This window comes from Anser anser (genome assembly GCF_964211835.1).
Source record: "Anser anser genome assembly, chromosome: 10".
Lineage (NCBI taxonomy): Eukaryota > Metazoa > Chordata > Aves > Anseriformes > Anatidae > Anser > Anser anser.
In genome coordinates this window covers 8,370,570-8,389,383 of record NC_139730.1, presented here as the reverse complement: position 1 = coordinate 8,389,383, position 18,814 = coordinate 8,370,570, and the positions used below count along the sequence as shown (strand labels likewise).

Here is an 18,814-nt window from a genome sequence, read left to right as displayed (position 1 = left end):
CTTCTAAAGGCTATTTGACTTCTTCTTGGCTGAAGATAGACAGCTGACAGAACTCCTTTCAAAGGACACACTTTATTTCATTATCAAATAACACAACTAGGCATGGGCTCCATTCATCAGGGAAGGGGACTGTTCATCTATAGCTGTTCAAAACTATCACTGCAATAACCCACCTTTCTAGTAAATCCCTATGAGGAAAAAAACATGAAGCATTTTCTTTTTCTCCATTCAAGAAAGTAACCTGAATGTGAACTGCTGGCTATCAACACAAGCCTAAACAGCAGAAGATGCCCGAAAGGAGGACTCAAGTTCTTCCTCCTCACAAAGAACCTCATTAGTTCTAGCAACTGGTGTTTTAAAGAGGCTTAGTACACCTCCCACAGAATTACGGACATAATAAGGCAAGTCAAGCTGCTTTGTAATCACGGATCATGATGAGATAAGGAAGCTGCAGGTACACAAATATGCACTGCTGGAGCAGACTGCTTCAACATACCTGAAAGAGCTCTTGGGATTGATAGAAGGCTCTCATGCACAAGAGGGTCATCAGCAGCATTAACCAACAGAAGAGGAACATAGATCTGCATCAAGAAACATAGTAAAGAGAAAAAACAACAGTTAGGGGTTGGTATTTGAGTTTCTATCAACTGTTATAAAGCTTCTTAGCTTGGCTCAATTCAGACATCTTATTTCAGAGTTGTCCTTTATCTGGAGATCCATCAGCAAAACAGTCAAAAATTCAGACTGGTGGCTTTTTACCAATGGAGTACTCTGCAGCACTTTATTTTTTTCCAATTCAATTGTATGAAAAGTGATACGGGTGTAACAGAGCAAACACAGATTAAGTCACAGATCTTCCCCATTCTCAGAATTCAAATAGCTACACCCTTTTTACTCTACATTGCTTTGCATATCAGGCAGCTAGTGCCAGCTGTTATAGACACCTTGGTTAAAGTCCAGGAAACTCCCTTGGAGTGTCTCCATCCTCTGGTTCAGCAAATCAAGAAGGAATTAATTTTCCAGTTCTGCTTCTGCAGCACTTCAGCCTGCTAAGCATCTGCCTTCCAGACAGCGTGCTGAGCCTCTTCCAGAGTATTCAGTCCTTTCTGCCTGGAAGGCTGTATGCCACCACCCGTTTCCCACCTTATGCACCTATACTCAGAGGGGTTCAGCTGAACTTCTGGCTTTACCTAGGTCACTTGGATGCTACTACCCAGAGTTACACTCTCTAAAGAGCCCAGAGCATTTAGAACCAGTATTGGGAGTACTAAGAACTGGAATCCCACTCCAAAATACCATGTCTGAATACTTCTAAAAGTCCAAGCTAAGACAGCTGTGTCTATGTATCAGCAACAGAAAGCCCTGAGCATTTTATCTCCAGTAGGAAGAAGACAGTACAAGAGCAGTCAATTGCAAGAGCTTACCCTGTGCAAGTAGTGCAGGCAGCTTTCTTCTTCGTAGTACTCCTTCAGGGAACTGTATCCATGGAACTTCCTGGAATGGACAGTGTCATTGCCATCATGTTTCTAGTATCCACCTGACTCCCATTTGCAGGTAAGGACATACATGCCCAGACCCGTATTTTTAAGGACGATGCCTTTTTCTACCCAGCATCTCTGCAAAATTCACCTTTGGCAGCACATGCCTTTATGCTTTCTGTGCTTACACAAACACTGATAGCAGGATTTGTTTCTTCTACACATACCAAGTTAAACATTCAAGTGGAAGTCTAGCAGCCTTCAAGGTATCTTTTTTAAACTTAATTTGCTTTCTTCTGTACAAATTACTTATAAACTTATTCACTGCCTGAAAGCCTTTACAAATATAAAACCATCACAGCTTACAAACCTCAAAGATACTGGACAAAAGGGCCTGCCTACAAGCCACCCAGAATTCACTGTGGTTCCATTTCTCTGCAATATCCTTAGCCCTTCATCTCGAACCAAGGATTCGGTGAGCCTATACTCAAGTGCTTTTATTTTTCCTGGGGTAGGAGACACAGATGCAGCTGTAGGCCCAAAGTAGACAGGCCTCAGAGATGAAGGACAAGTATATTTCCCCTAGGAATCACTTTCAGAAAGACAACAAACAGCAATATTCCTAGCCCTCCAAAAACCTTTTAGCTGTATAGCTGACAGCGTACAGCTTCAGCGTTTTGTAAAGGTGTCAATGCCTGATATAGAACATGCCACAGCAAGATCACAGCCACTGAACAAAGTACTAAGTTGTTTTCAAGGACACAGGCAGTAACAGACTGCTGCCTAATAATGCAGAGAGCTTAATTTAGGTGTAAGTATGACAAGTTAAAAAGTTCGTGTTATCTCATCCAGTCCTAATGTTCACAGAGAAGGTATTATTCTGGGGGGGGGGAGGGTTGTTTTTGAAAATTCAAGTAGGACTAAAAACACTCATGAACAGTTCTGAGATGCTTTCCACATTCTGCCTTTTTTTTTGTAGACCTCTTGGCAAGGGCTTGCCTCTTCCTAGTTTATTCTGGGCTGCAGGTTCAGATGTTACAGATAAATGCCTCCTGGATGACTTTACAGAAGCTGTGACTGTCAAAAATAAAGGTTGGTTGGTTTTTGTAGTTTTATTCCATGTAAAGACGAGGAAGGATTTGGGGTTGTAAGCACTGCATTTCAGCAGATTCCTACAGGCACAGCGAGAGGCATGCAAGAGTAACACTTAAAACAGAAGGCACTTCTAGAGACCCACGGAGAAGCACAGAGTCCCCCTTCATACCTCATAACATTATCATCGATCTGCATAAGGGATGTTGCCGTATAGAGTTTGCTCAGATCAGCATCTGAAAGGCTTTGTGGCTTCTTCACGTTATCTCCAAAAAGAACTTGCCTGAAAGAGGAATAACAAGATAAATATCCAAACACCATAACGAGTGCAGCACGGCCATGACCTGCTCAAGGGCAAGTGAGTTTACCAAATCCTTGACAAGATAAGAATAGAAGTGGGCTACATACATGAGGCTTTCTTGGAAACAAGCACAGCTTTTTTGTCCACCTCCCTTCACAATGAGGTACAACAGAAACTAACAGCCACTTCAGAGAAAAACGCTCTCGTTATACTGAAAAACTGCAAAAGGTGCCTCTAAAAAGAGCCTTCCCAGAACAGACAGCACTAGGGGGATTTAGAACAGAGGCTTCATGTTGGAGGGAGGGTCCTCTGGCTTCAGATCAAACCTGTGGGTGGCTCGGGGAGAGCACTAGCAGTCCTGGGCATAGCAGCCCTGTCACCATCTGGTCCTGAAGTCTCCCCAGCACAGATATTAGGTTAGCTCATCCAGCAGAAATTACTTGGGGGCATTACCTTAGCAGAAAGCTATTTACTATGGACACTTGTCATAATTAGTTATTACCCTCAGGAGAGGATGTGTTTCTTCACCAGAACAAACCACTCCCTTAACAAATAGAACAAAGGCCGCAAGTTGGAGAGGATTTTTATTCCCTTTTAGAAGCAGCTGCAGGGCAGAGCAGGAGGGAGACTAGGCTTGACTTGGGGGAGCTGCCTTAGAGCACAAACGATTGTGGAAAAAAAGATTACTTAACTGAATCTCCTTCAAGCCAGCATTGCCTTTATCTGGCTTATGAATCTAAGCACCATTTCATGGGGGCTTATATACCCTGACATGTATAATCTGGTCAAGTTGTCCAAATATTTATCAGTCTGGAGTGAATTACGTGGATCATCCTACACATCAGTTGTCCTAACTCCTCCTGCGAGTATTTCATACTGCACAGGAGTGTTAGCTATGAACCAAAAGTTGGCAAGTGACACATGCTCCTCATTGGAATGGGCCTTAATTAGCATCCACAGATGAGGTACTTCCATAGTCATTGCCCTAGAAGGACCCAGATCATTTTTGGTCTAGGAAACAACAACACGGAGCATGTCACCTGTTTAACAAACACACTCCTTTCGAATCTGAGAGCCACAGATCACAACAGTAGCACAGGGATACTGCAAGGACGGTAGCACTCTAGGAAGAGCAGCACTAAGTATTCTGCTGGCTACATGCTCTTTGGAGAAGAAAACTAGAAGCCAGATCTACAGAATGACTGTTTGCTTATTTGATAAGCAGCAGCCCCTTGCAGCAGATCTTGAAGATTAATCCTACCTCCAGTAGGTGGCAGAACCAGAGGCTCCTTGAATAGAGGATTCTTTAGCTAGAAGTGAAACAGATGCACAATACTCCACTTTGAAGTTTAATTACAATGTTTTCCTGTGCTCATCTTGTTTATTCATTAAGCAAGTCTCCTCAGAAGGCAAAAAACCACAACAAAGCTTGCTTTCTTCTAACAGGATCACCAGAGCTTATTTGTATATTTTACAGCATACGCAATTGGCATGGGCTCCCCTTCTTTTTCTTGCTGCACTTAAAAGACACTGAGCAGGGGATTTGTGCGTAATCTTTCAGGAGTCTGATTTTCAAAGTCTGACTGAGAAGAGAAGATAAATCCAATAGAGCAATTGACCCAATCAGCAGCACCAATGCAAGTTTACCTGTGAGAAAGGATGATCTTCTTCATGTTGTCCGCCATGAGGAAGTTATAAAATCTTCTGCACTGATCCCATTGCATGAAGGTTTCCTGTGCCCTAGAAAAAACACAGCAAAACAATCTAAGCTGTTAATGGAGATCTTGAAAGATCAGAGTAATACACCGTAACATCTCACTGCAGCCTAGAGGCTAAGTAAACAAATCTCCAGGCTTTCCCTGCCATAGCTTAACCTTTTCCAGGAAATGACTTCTACTTTGATGAAGTTCGGTAGTATCAGAAAACAGATCTGCAGTCTCATTTTGCACAATGCAATTAGCTGTCCTGATCAGAGCATTTAGGAGCCATCAGTCAAGATCTGCAACACTGACAAGAGGACTTTGGTATCCCTTTGCATAAGTTGAATGCAATTTACTTAATGGAACCACCAAGGAAAGGACTAAAACCTGTTGCTGAAAAAAATTGTGTGTAATAGCTTTGCAAAGGAAATCATTTGTGCAGATGTTTGCAATATTTACATACACTATTATCATTTTACCTTCATTGGCAGGAACTGCAGGGATAAATACTCGTTGCAGCTGCAAGTGGCATCAGAGTTGAAGCCTTTACCTATTCTCAGAGCAGAACAGCACTTCACAGCTTATCTGTTGTTAAAACAGAATTAAAGTCGTCCAGACTTCTGTGAGCTTTGCCAGATACAAGCACTCCTTGGCTCTGCAGGGTCATGGGCAGGTTAGAGCTTTACTCTTACCAGGGTTTGCTGTTACTGAGGAAACATACTATCATTTACTGAGCCACCTAAGAATGCTGGGAGCAGGCAGTTTCAGCTACTGAAGTACTCCCATTTAAACATTAACATACCATGAGAACTACAGCGGATTTATCACGACCTTCCAAGCCACAAGCTGCAGGTTTCCTAGCAGAGCATAAGCAAGCTGCCTGCTTGCAAGCCATGCTGCAACATGGACTTGTTGCCTAACCAGGCTATAGCTACCATGCTTACACCAGGACAGGGGAATAAAGACAGGAAAAGATTTCCCAAGCAAATCTTTAAAGTCGTTTCAAGACAACTAAAGTTAAAACTACTACATTTCCCCACAATTACTATGGCAGACAACAGGGCTCCTAATATGAAGGGCTGCAAGCACTGACAAAAATGCAACTTCCAGTATTTTTGAGGACTGCACCGGTTTCAAAGGTGGGGACTCTCCCCACAGCCTGTAGCTACACTAAAGATGCATTCCACAAGATCAAGAAGCAGAATCAAGCCTGTGCAGGCAGAGATTAAGGAATAAGGAGACATGTCCCTGCTTAGCCTCAGGGAACAAATTCCCCAGACTTTGTGTTAATTCATTAAGCTGAGACCCATTTTCTACCAGCAGAGCCTTCTATTTTACCATGCCCCTCTATGGGACACTTGCTTAGCGCCCTGGAAAGGCTTTCAAATTTCGAGTGCCTGCTTCATCTTGCTCACCACCACTTTTTCCTATTTTTTTCCCCTTTACTTCCTAAAGATATTTGCAGATAAAGGCTGTACAAGCTAAGAAAAAGAGGAATTGTAATCTAACCAGGGCAATCCACTTTTGTGTAGCTCAGAGGGAAGAAACCAGTTATTTTCACCTAGCAGACCAAGTCCAGGAAGGCTACGGCTTATCCATTCCACCTAGAGATGCTTTGTACCTCCTCCCTCCCCCTTCTATAGCCAGGGGTACAAGGCCCACCCTATGCTGTCGTTTACTTTGTGGATATTTACTGACGTTGCTTTCCCCTAGCTCTTTGTCTAATTAGCATTTAAAAGCAGCACTAAATATTAGGTAGGGAGACACAAGATATGAGAAGCCTTCCTGCTGAGTGCATGGTAATGCACAGCAGATGTTTTATGACCGGAGACTTACTAGTAGATGTTTACCCAGCAGGTGGAGTCAAGAGCTCAGTAATCCACAAGAACCCACAGAAGACTTGCATTAAACTCACACGAGCAGCTGTTATTTTTCCACGCAGATATCCAAGTGCAGCATTGTTAAACAGGTTGTCCTTACCCTGCCATTTCACCAGCACATCATGACATACTACTAAGAAATCAGCTCAGGGAACAGAATTACTCAGAACGTTTTGGAGACCAGATAGACAACGTTGCATAACTGTGTAAGATAAATCAAACCGGCCAAGGCCAGATGCAATCCTTGCAAACCCCGTTTGATGGCTACAAAAACAGTTTCAGGAGCAGGCTTCAATAGGATGCTCTGTGCCAGAACCTCAAGACAACGAACAACATTTTACTTGAAACAAAAACAGACTATTCTTGAACGCATCTGTTCGGATTTCCAAGGGTGTGAACTCCTGGGGACCTAGCAGTAGACTGCACACTGTTAGCAATAGTCACACCTGATCTGAAGTCTCAGAAGGCATGAGGTACCCTGGAATGTTACTGAATTGTCTATCAAACTTTTATCCATGCCTAATGCTTCCAGAAAAAACTTATTACTTTCACCTGTAAGAGCTTAACTTACAAAAGGTGCCTTCAGACTGCTGAATACCAAACCAGTCACAGCAGAGGTAGAGCATCAGCAGCACGGAGAGCTCCGGCTAGCTTCACCAGGCTGGGAGGCCCAGTTCTACAGCAAGCCCCTCGCAGTGCTGCCAGTTCCATCTTTATCTGCCCGAAGGATCTTGACACAAACACCCTGCCCTCAACAGCCCCTTGAGCAATGACAATATTTGAAACGCAGAGAGGCAATTAAGTTACCGTACAATCAGCCATACCTCAGTAGTTGTCCATATGGGGAGACAGCAAGAACTGGGAGCATTAGCTTAACGAGTTACACTGTTTTAATCTTCAGTAACTGTGCACACGGAAAGTTATTGCACATTAGTTGGGCTGCCGGTTTTCAAGCAGCAGTGCTGTGCCCAAACCCCCCCATCAGTGAATGTCAGTGCTAACGCTAGGTGGAGCCCTTACAGCTCCTGTGAAGTGCTACAGCCTCGGCTTCCAGGCAGGGAACAACAGGTTAATGTTTTAGGCAGCCCTTCGGGCTATAAGCCTTAGCCTCCCCACCTTCCCCATTTCAGGCAGATAGCAGGGGTTGCAAGAGCCTCTTTATCCTCCCACCAGCCCCCTGCCTGTTTCAGTGGCACCCCCAAAAAGAGGGGAGCATGGACTGAGAGTATGAGCTGTGTCCTTCCAGCCTCCCCAGATAAGAGCTGCCGGATGACACTCTGCAGCGAAGCCAGGAAAGCTATTATGGACCAAGTGATACTCCTCAGAGCGATGAGAAAGCAAACTATTGCTTCAAACTTGGCACCAGCTCAGTAGCTTGTCTCACTGCCCAGCCTGCCTGCTTAATTAACCAGGACTGCATGGGGAATGCCTCTCCTTACGACACCAGCAGTTCTGCCACGACACAGGCAGGCCAACTCGCACGCGCAGAAGCTGCCAGCGTTTACCTGGCCAGGTACAGAAAGCTAATTTGTATTGCTGACACAGTTTGTTTGTGCTGCTGATCAACAAAGCTTTGACTGCTGCTTCAGGAAGGTGGCATCCTGTAGTCCTTCAGACTAGTTTGATTAGGTGCAAGAGAACCAGCATGCTTTTCCCCACCCAGAAGAGGCCAGCAGAGACACTGCAGACTCACCTGAGCGCGCTGTAGCCCTGGCACACGCTGACGCAGCACAGGACTCTCTCCTGGTTGGCCTGGCTCTCCCCCACGTACTTGCACACAATGTTTCCACCCAGGCTGAAGCCTACCACAACCAGCTGGGTCTGAGGGTAGGTCTTCTTGATGTAATTAACCATCGCACTGAATTCCCAGGTGCAACCTGAAAAATAAGGACAATGCCAAGAGTCAACTTCCAACAGCCCCAGATTTCTACTTCAAACTCCAGTTGTATGCTTTAAGCTCAGCTTCTTCCCCTTTCTGACTTTTCAATAACCTCAAGATTTTAAGGGCTCTGATTCACACACATGTTCATGTCTATTTTATGAGTCCTGTGGACCTTAGCTCATGCCTGTCTGACTGACTGCCAAAGATAAAATCTAAAAAATCTAACCCTTGGAACAGCCAGTCTGACAATCCAAACTCTTCCTTTCTAAAGCAACTGAAGAAGTGAAGTCAAATAACCCTGGCTTTGACATTGCTATGCAAAAACTCTGCATATCAGTACCTACAGCTATTTCTCCTGCCTTTGAGTTTGGAAAGTGGAAAGAGGAGACAAAGAGAAGCAGCTCCCAAACTGAGGGTATTAGGACAATGGTATCAACAGGCTATGCGCTTTGTTAGCCTTCCAGTTGGACTCAGTGCTTCAAACCGCACAGAAGGCATCACATGAACAAAAGCAATAAAACTACAGCTGTTTATTCCGGTTTAGAGCCAGAATCTCAGCTCTGTCCTGCGGAGCTGCTCCAGGAAGGTAAATCCAAAGGGTTTGGACTGTACACTGTGCCACCCAAGTGCTGCTCCAGTATGCCCTGACCCCAAAAGCAACATCCTTGCTGGACATCAGGCACAGGTTTTGGCTAGCTCTGGAGGAGATGCTGAGCACTACAGTTTGCGTTTGCTTCAGTGAAATCGGAGGCTTCTGGCCGAGCCTTTCATCACAGCTTGGGCACTTCCTTGTGAACATTGGTAATGGACAATTTTCCTCAAGATGACAAAAGCTGCATCACTCTAGTCTCCTCTGGAAGAAGCCAGTGGCCAAAACACTAGTGTTTGACTGTCGTGATTTGACAGCAGCTGGCAGCCCTTTCAGAAACCTGAAGCTAGAACAGCAACAGGTCAAGCTCGATATAAAGGCTCGGGGATTCAGCAAATCAAGTTTATGCTACTTGCTCCCCAACAAATGCAACAGGAATCCAGCATAAGCTGGAAGGACAACAGGGTATTTGGGCTGGAGGCAGAGTAAAGTCTGCGCAGGGTCTTGCTGGCACAACACTTGGCAGAGTTGCTTGTTAAGTGATTCACTGTCTTACTCGAAGGAAGCGCTAGACATTCCTTGCCCTTCCCAAGGCTGTAAAAGATTTAGAAAGGCATATCTTCAGAGCTACACTGCAAAATAGCTCCCTAAGGTCTAAAGGACAGCTACATGAAATGAACAATCTGCCATCAGCTCCAGCAAACTCTCAGAAAATTAGAGGAGGATTGGGAAATCTAGACTGCATTTGACACTAGATAGAGAAAGAATTAGAGCACCATCTTGTTCAAAACAGCACCAGGCAGAGCGGTAGCAGATCTATACACCCTGATGGTGGTGTTATTTCCCTTCCTCCCCAGTCCCTTATTAACTATTTCAGCTAATTATTCAAAAATTTAGGCTATGGCATTATTTTTAGGTATCAAGCTAGCATGACACTGCCGAAAGTTTCAGAGAGCAGCCAGCAATTTTGGGGGATTGTACCTTGTCCTAGGAAGGTACTATTTTTAGAAGGAAGCTCTCAAACTCTATCAAAAAAGCAAATGCTTTAGGGAAGTCAAGCTTGGTAGACTCAAAACAACTACCAGTCTAGGACCTCATTACAAATTGAGGCTATTGGTATTATTGGTATTCCTGAAGTGTTTGTCGTCTCAGGAGCAGATTTAATAGCTACAAAACAAGCAACGAAGCACCTACTGCCTATTTGCCTGCTAGACCCAGAGTTTCCAAGCACAAGATGTTTTGGCAATTCAAGTGTTCAAGATCAACATTTAAGCTATTAATCCAAACTCTTAGCAGTAAGTATCTTAGTTACCTTTAAAAAAATATAAAGAAACCCAACACCAGTCTATTGTACCCACAGTTGACTCCTGATGTAACTATAGATGTTTGTGGTAAAGGACATGAAGGCTCAACAGAACTCAGGAACAAGCAGATCAGGTCCCTGGCAAGAGGGCCACATTCTACCAAGATCACATCACACAATATCAGGGCAGTTAAGAATAACTAGAGTCACTCTTAACCCACCTCAAAGTACTTTATTCCTTTTGATTTCTAGGTTAAGAAGGATTTCCTTATATTCAAGATGAAAGCCCCACATCACAGTAGATAAGCACTACCGCTTCTGTAGTTTTACTGTCAGACCACAGAGCTGCTGCCATTCCTTGACGTTTGCATTACATTCAGGGACCAATCTGACCAAGTCCTTCCTAAACAGAAATGTACTTTCTGGATAAGCTGGTACACACTCCTTCTCATACTACATTTTCCAAAGTGTCAGAAATAGCTTTTATCCTACAGAGCCAAGTTTGTTCATAGCCCACTAAACTGACATTTAAGCATCTCTCTAGTCATTTGAGAAGGCTCACAGTAGCCATGAGTGCTTTTTTTCCAGTTTTTCTTTCAAAAACGGTCTCCTTAATTATCCTAGTCCTAACATATGTAAGAAAGAAAAACTGAATCCTGGTATTAGCCCCTTTCTTCCTCATCAGTTAGGTTTAGATCCTAAGAAACAGTATAAAATGATCAGCCTAATTCCCCTATGGCAATTGTGGTGTGCTGAAGGAGCCTGATCAAGTCCTAGAAATTCCACAAGACCGAAAGCCGTCAGCTGTCGCAGTACCCACCATACGTGAACATGCGTGGAGAAGTGAGCTCGATGTTCGGTAAAGCCCCCAGGTGATTCAGAACAGCACATCTGTACCCATTTTTCTGCGCGTAGTCAACAAAAGTGCGGATATACTGCTTTTCACTGTGGTTAGCAATCCCAGGGCAGATTACCATCGTGACATCCTCTGTGCACAGAAAGAGAGGGAAGTTAAGTAAATGTCACTTCATGCAAATTAAGAAATTCAGAAGCTTTCCATTTCAGATCCATGGGAAACCACGTACCAGAAGAAAGGTAAAATCCCTACTATTCTTTCAAAAAGCCCGGTGTGGGACAGAAGACTAGCAGCTCTATTGCTAAAGATGTATAACGAGTAATTCATGTTATAAAGGTGAACAATTTTCTAACTTCGGGGAAGGCTGACCAAACAGTTCTACAGAAACTGCCTAGTGACCAAGGGAAAATCCTTCCCTTTGAAGAAAGATGTTTGACATCACACACGTTCTGCCTTCTGACAGCCCCTGTTGAGACTGCTAAGTGTGTGGAAGCACTAGAGCCCACTGCTTCTTCATGCACCAGGCACACTAAGCTATTTTTCTCATTTCCCTTTCAGAATCCAGCACAACCCAGATCTTCAAAATGAAGCTTTGCTAAGCACAGAAATTCTGACCAACTGACATTAGCCATCACCTGCTTTGTGGCTAATCTAACATCTGATCTGCTGGCACTGCTCATCAATTTAACAAGGTATCATTTTATCAGCTAAGAAAGCCGTTACCGTAATTCAAGTGAGGACAGTAAAATATATTCAGGATTAGCATATGTACTTCCAATTAGCTATCATACTCTTTGCACTTATGTGCAAAGCTCTAACTCTACCCACTGTGCGTTTTTGCCTCATTAGGAGAGCACTGTTCAGATTCTCTTCAGTGATAAGGACAACAGAAACTGTTGCAGCACAGCATTATACCACAAAGATCTCAACTCCGATAATGTTAAGAATTTGGCCTTTTCTGAAGGCCAAATGGGAGTCGTGGGCTTACAATGAAATCAGCTACAGCAGAGGTTAGATTGTACTACTGAAGTCGAGTCACAGTAACTCAATTTTAAGTATTGCTGTTACCACTAGTAATAGTGCATTTTAAATCTGACATTCACTCTGAGTATATATACGTAATGCAGTAGATCACCAGGATTTTCTACTTTTTGCATAGAATTCTCTTATAGTGTAGACTCCTTCATATCCTAAGCACACAGACTGTTTTCATACAGAGGGGTTATGGAACACTTCTGCTGCTCCTTAATGCCCAGCCCTCGCCACACAAGGTTAATAGTCTAGTGGGTCCTGCTCCGCTGTCTGAGATACGAGTGCACAGCAAGATGGTCTCACAGCCTCCACAGGTTGGCTAGTACTGTGTGGCTGCCCCCTTCCTACCACCAAAATTAACAGCTATCCTTTCTGAGAATCAAGCACCAGGGCTCTTATCTATCCCCCTCCGTGCCCCAGAGCACAGAACCCAGGTCAGCAGCTAGACGCAGCCAGCCGCTGCTTCGACTGACCTCCGGTGCAGTGCTCAGACTGCGGCTCGAAGAGATCAAAGGTTGCTGTTGCTCCATCTGGCATGGTGAGGTACTTGCGATGTCCGTACGGGTGTGGTGATCTCACTCTCCCCATTTTTCCATAAAGGGCAGTCTGGATATGTCCACTCTTGCCCCAGATCAGGGGTGGAATGTACCTGAAAGAGGGAGTCACTTAGTTACACATCCCTGCTGCGTTAACAAGCTTTGAGAACACACAAGCGATCCCATAACAAATCTCCCCCTCATTTCCAAACACAGTAACAAACGCAAAACTGTTTTTGCTGTGACTGAACCGACAGCACCGCTCTTCACAGTCTTACTAGAGCAGAGAGACTGATACGCTCCCCCTGCTGAGAGATCAGCACTAAGAGAAGAGGCCAAAACGCAGACACAGACATTCCTACACATTGAAACGTTGCGTGCACAAATGCTTCTCACAGACTACGCAGAGACCTGCTGTCTTACTGAGACTGGAACAGCACGTTGCTAGCCAACCAACCTGACCTTCAGAACTTGTCAAATATTGTAAATCTGTTTTAATTGAAGCACCGAAGCCTGCTGGGTTGAGCCACATGGACTTGTGTAAGCACTCGATTTCATAAGTCAGCAGTAGAAACAAGAGGATTCATAGCAAGGTCTGAAAGACTAAAAGCCACAAGACTTGCTCATTGCGACAAGTTTCTACAGAAATATTCTTCTCAGTTGAATGAGGAGCACGGTATGGGGAAATTCTGCCTCTCAAGCAGGGCTTGGTAATAAAGCAGGACCAGTTTCAAAAGGACCTGTAAGAACTGACCAAGAAAAACACCACTGAATAAATCCACCCCTTTCACCACAAGAGGGGCACTCCACCAACCTTGTTTACCAAGGCTATGTTAAAGCTAGGTGCCCAAACAGACAGCCTTTTTCTTTCTGGCTTTAGCGGTCCCCAAAAAGACATTGGGGTAAGCAGCCGTTAGCTGGAAGGGGTTCAAAGCTTGGCTCTCTGCTCCGCTGCTACAAGCAGAGCTGCAAGTGGTCTAACAGAAGAGGTGCTGCTGCCCAGCGGTGCTGGTGGGGCACTCACCTGGCCACTCCGCGAAGGAGAGACTGAGCCACTGCCTTGAAAATGAGGCTTACATCAGCTCTTGACAGGAAAGCGTGAATGATTCATTATTTAGGAGAAGAGCTGCCCCAGGGAACATGCTTCCAATTAAGGAGCTGTGGTCTCTGCTGCACAGGGCTGGGTATCCAGAACAAACTTGAGAGCTGCCCCCACCACCTTGCATCCCGAGAGATCAGCAACACATTTCCCGCCCCCCCCCCCCCCCCCTTTTTTTTTTAGGGCTTCTTGCACTTATTCCCATCTACTGCTTGGGACCACATGAAGCAGGGATCCTGTTCTTTCATGTCTCTCCCTGTTCACAGCATACCAGGCAGCTTTAGGCTCATCTGATTTATTCCTTAAGGCTGTAACCCATCAGGGTGTGACTGAACAGAAGCCTTGCTTTATTCTGACACTGATCACCACTGGACCTACTTCCCCATGGCAGCTCTTAGTGCCACATCTGTAGCCCCGTCCCCCTTACATACCCTTTAAAAATAACTTTGTACAGAAGAACTCCCAGTGCCTGTTTAGCAAGACAAGAGCAGCAGTTCCAGCAGGAGGATACCCATTGTTCTCCATTCTCTTCCCTCATCCGTAAGGGTGCCTTCTCCAAGTCAAAGCAACACAGCAATAGCCCATTGTACAGTTTCACCCAGTTTTTACCAGTGTAGTTCCCAAAGAAACCCGTAACAGCTTTCCAGAGAAGTAGATATCCCTTCAAAAAAAAAAAAAGCTACGAGAGCTGCCAGCTGATGCTTGTAACCTTGTAAACCGGCCCCCAGTGTCTCTTGGATTCTCTCACTCACCTGGAAGGCTTCTCATACAGTCTAAATGAGACTGGCAGCGCTACCCGTCTTTTATCAGCCCCACATCTCTACACCGGGAGACGCACTGCAGCTAGGCGCCTGCCAGGAACAGCATGCCTGCCATGCAGATTCCCAGCAGCGATGGGGACTGTGCAAGCTCGTCCTCTGTAACTGCTGGTAGAGGTGAAGAGAAGGGAGCGGACTGTCTCCTAACACGAAGCGGACACACACAGGGACAGAGTCAGTATGAACAAGGCGGGACAAGGACTATGGATGGCTCTGCTCAGGTCACATACTGCTCACTGCAGAGGGTTTTGAGCAGCTCCTGTAACTATTACACCAGATGGAGGTGACACTGCTCTTCCAGAAGACCACAAAGCAGCTACTTTCACCCCAGATATTTACGTCACAAGCAGTTCAGTAGCTGTACCCCATACCTAGATGGCGCCTGACTTTTTACAGAAGTCTTTTGCTGATGCATTTTGCTAGTAGCTTTCTTTCCCCCCCACCCCCCACCCCAAATACAACCCATCAGAATCTGCAACTCCTCCAGAAGAGACTCCGACATCAACATCGGGGCGTTGTTTCTAACCTTAGGATAAGAACGGACATTGGAAGCTTGGGTGATTTTCTACACAGCACTTCTTAAAGTCAAAATTATCCCACGTAGAATCTGAAGTCTTACCCAGCAGGGCTAATAGTAAAGCCATTTCTCCAGCTACAGGAGCTAAGTTATACAGCTGTGACTGATTAATGCTGCCACTTTGATGAAAAATCCAAAGATCTGTGCAAGCACCAAATCCTTCCTCATTTATCTGCAGTTCGGTTTCCGGTTGTAAGTCACAGTGCTCCAGAGCAATCGATGCAGCAGCTGCAGCCGCACATACCACAGGATATTGTTAGAAAGCAAATTAGAAGAGTCTTCAAGGCCCACCACTGCTGGAGTTTAAACGCAGACAAATGGCTTCGAGAGTACTGTTTATCAACAGCGTGCAGCCTGCTTCCTCAACTCACAGCTGGGTTCTTTGGGGAAAAAATAAGACTGCCTTCAAATAATCTGACTATAGAAGTTGCCTGAAGTACTGATCTTCAATAAGTCAAAGCTTTATGCCATTTTTTTTCTCTGATAGGCAAAGAGCACACGCCGTTTCCCTGATACATCCTTTGTTACAGGACCGAGAACAAGGCAGGAATCCCTACGACTCCATCTATAACAAGGGACAGCGGCTGCCTATGGGTTTCACATTTCCATCTGTGCTAAAACTGTGCAAAGCCTTACAGAAAAGGGTGAATTCACTGCCTGGTCCCTTCAGAGAGCACGAGCCAGTGTTTCTGAGCATCCTATAGACAGAGGAAGAAAAATGCTCAGCTTATCTTTTAAACAGCTGACAGAAGTTAAGCATGACTCTGCCTGCAGCAGAGATGTGCTAGCATTAGTCACCCTGCGTGTAACTACACTTCTAGATGAATATTCAAAGGTCAAAATCCAGCGTGAGTAATGTACATAGGACACTATTGTGATGCAGAGACTTGTTACTCCCACTTAGTCTTACTTAAATACATTAATTTCTGGTGTTCGCATTTAAGAAGAACCAGTTACAACTCTGAAATACACACAAGTGTTATGGCAACAGCTTGTTATCTCACCCACCTTTTCTTTTACTACTGCCCACTGACCTTTAAGCTACAGGATAGAACAAGATAGATAACCTCTGAGTCCCTTTAGTTTCCAGCCTCCAGGAGACTGAACATCACAAGACTTCAACGGGGAGTGTGGAAAGAATTTGCCCAGATTGCATAAATCCTGCGTAGTTAGTGAAAAACTAAACCAGATTAAAACTCACCAGAACAGATTGCTGCAAAAACAGCCAGCTAGTACAGTGATTAAAATATTAGACTTTTTTTTTAACCAAGACAACAAGCTGCCAATTTGACCTACTACAAAACCCTATAAAGCCTTGGCAGTAGCAAAGGGATGTGTCGATATTGATGCATTCCAGTAAAATGCTGTGCTCAGCTGATGGGCAAGCTGGACTTTGCAAAGCATCCTTACAATCTGTAGCAGCACAAGATCTGAGACTATTTTTTGTTGACCCTCTATTTTGGCAATAGATAAACCTGGTTTTGAAAGTCTTCCTGTGAGTGACTTTGCATCTTTCAATGGAAGGAAGTCCACAAGAACTTTTAAGACCAAATACTGAGCACTGCAGTGCGAGACTGCACAGGACTGAAGGACAAAACCTGTGTCGTTATTCAGAGTTTAGGTAGACTTTCAGCTTGCTTTTAAAGAATTCTTTCTATACTATTCAGTAATCTCAAAGGCACATGAAACCACACCGGTGAGAAAAAAACACTAGCCAGGAATTATTCAAGAGTCCTTACCCTCTGAAAGTGCAGGTTAGATAAGCTACATTTTATTTCAGCCATATTATGTAAAGATCAGTTCCAGAAATATTTTCATACTCAATCCAGCTGAAAACACTTAACCATATCCAGTGCTGATAGCTATAGCTAGCGCAGTCTGTTTTACAATGAGGCCAACATTCCTCATGGCAAACAGCTCAAAGAAGATGCTCCTCCGAAACAATCCCCCTGTAGGCAGGGGAGCGCGTACTCAGGCTGTTTTTCTTGTGGCTTACCTTAAGCAAACAAGCTCAGCAGGGTGGGACACGTGAAAACATGTGCTAGGTATCATGTGGGCTCTTAAAGGCAAGCAAATAAGTGTTCAGTTCAAGAAGCCTTCAAGCCTTGTCCTTTAGGTTTTAACAAAGGAACTACCACTACTGCTAAATTTTACCGTGTCTTTCAAACGAGGGCTCTCACTCACAAAAGCAGGTGGCCTCCCTCAGATACTGAGAGCAGGAAGAGGAAAAGTGCTCAAGGACAAGACAGACTTCCTCAGCTCCTCCGTAATGCCTGCTGCAGACCAAAATAGTTTTGAAACAAACCATTATCCTGTAGGGATTATCTCAGGCCAGCAAGTTTCACTGTATGGAGATGATTCACCACGCACTCCTCGGCGTGCCCTGTTACAGCCGAGCTGTTCACAGGCACAGGCACCACGTCTACCTACGGGCAGCACTCCCACCGCTCTGCAGCGGCAGTCTGAGATTACTGGAGCAAGACAACAAGGTGTGAGCAGACAGCCGGGCGGGAACAGCCGCCAGAAGACCTCTTGCCTGCACGAGGACAAGGATGACATATCACAATAGAGCACACAACCAAATGCTGACACGTGGGAGATGCAAACACAAAGCTGCGCTGTAGCGGAAACAAAAATCTCAGCTTCCGTGAAAAAAATGGCTTCCCGGTTTGCTCGAGATCCAAAGGCTTTCAGCTAGCGTGTCTGAGTGACTTCCCGTTTTGATTCGGTGAGCTGCGATAGACAGCAGGTACTGTGGCAGAAGAGAAGCATCTGAGGCAGGTCAGGTTTCCCGCAGCTACGACTTCTGGTAACTGGACTCAGTGTTTGGGTAGCGGGATTCTGCAGCAGAAGGCGGACAGGAGAGCAGGTCTGGGGTTGCAGTTACTTATTATGGAAACTGATTTTAGTGAACTATGTACTCATCATGTCATGTGCCTTAACTGGCCAAATGAATTCACAGTTACATCAATCTGCTCACAAATGCGAGCGTTTTTATCTCCAAGTGATTCATTTTAGCTGTAGAGCCCATCCCCACGTCGTGATAGGATATCTTATCCACAACAGTCCCTGCGAGCAGCAACTCCTAGGTGTTTCAAAAACATTCTCCTAGCATTTTTATGATTAAAAATAATTCCAATCTGTGCTTGTAGATTAAATTTTAGCGGCTGTCAGACAGCAGATTATGATTTTAGAGCACGTACATCTCCCAGCACACAGGAATTTAGGAAAGCAGCAGCTGCATAAGCAGCTCAAACAAAGCACATAAAAACCGTGCTATTTTTATTAGCAAGCATCAGCATTCAGATCCTCAAAGATCTGAAGTGGAAGTTCAGCAACAGGCTTATTTTTGGAGCATTACTTCATTTCAACCGAGGAGATTAACACTTTAAACATTAACTCTTGCATCTACTCTGATGTGCTGTAGTACATCGGATACCGACGACAAGAAAGCAGTCTACAATTTGTTCCCATCAGGGGACAGCCTGAGAACTGCCACCTGCATTACAACAGGTGACAGGTCGATTTCTTCCCCTTTGCAGACCAATCCAGAGGTATTTAAAGGATGATTTACAAATCAAGCCTTGCTTGAGCCTCATCCTTTATTAAGGATATAAGTGTGCAGGAGGCAAGGAAAATTATTCTCCATAAGGATGATGCTTGTGCCATGG

The 18,814-nt window shown here is 44.7% G+C and overlaps 1 protein-coding gene across 4 annotated transcripts in view; it reads right to left on the bottom strand.

Moving 5' to 3' along the window:
* The window catches only part of ABHD2 (abhydrolase domain containing 2, acylglycerol lipase), a 40,063-nt gene that overhangs the window by 7,072 nt on the left and 14,177 nt on the right, over positions 1-18,814 (bottom strand). For all 4 annotated transcript variants that reach the window (XM_083849814.1, XM_083849811.1, XM_083849812.1 and 1 more), the window contains 7 exons: positions 12,587-12,762; positions 11,046-11,213; positions 8,145-8,328; positions 4,519-4,611; positions 2,743-2,853; positions 1,425-1,494; positions 497-581 (listed from right to left, as the gene is read on the bottom strand). In XM_083849814.1, the coding sequence (XP_083705940.1) occupies positions 497-581; positions 1,425-1,494; positions 2,743-2,853; positions 4,519-4,611; positions 8,145-8,328; positions 11,046-11,213; positions 12,587-12,762 (887 nt within the window). The remainder of the gene's footprint in view (positions 1-496; positions 582-1,424; positions 1,495-2,742; positions 2,854-4,518; positions 4,612-8,144; positions 8,329-11,045; positions 11,214-12,586; positions 12,763-18,814) is intronic.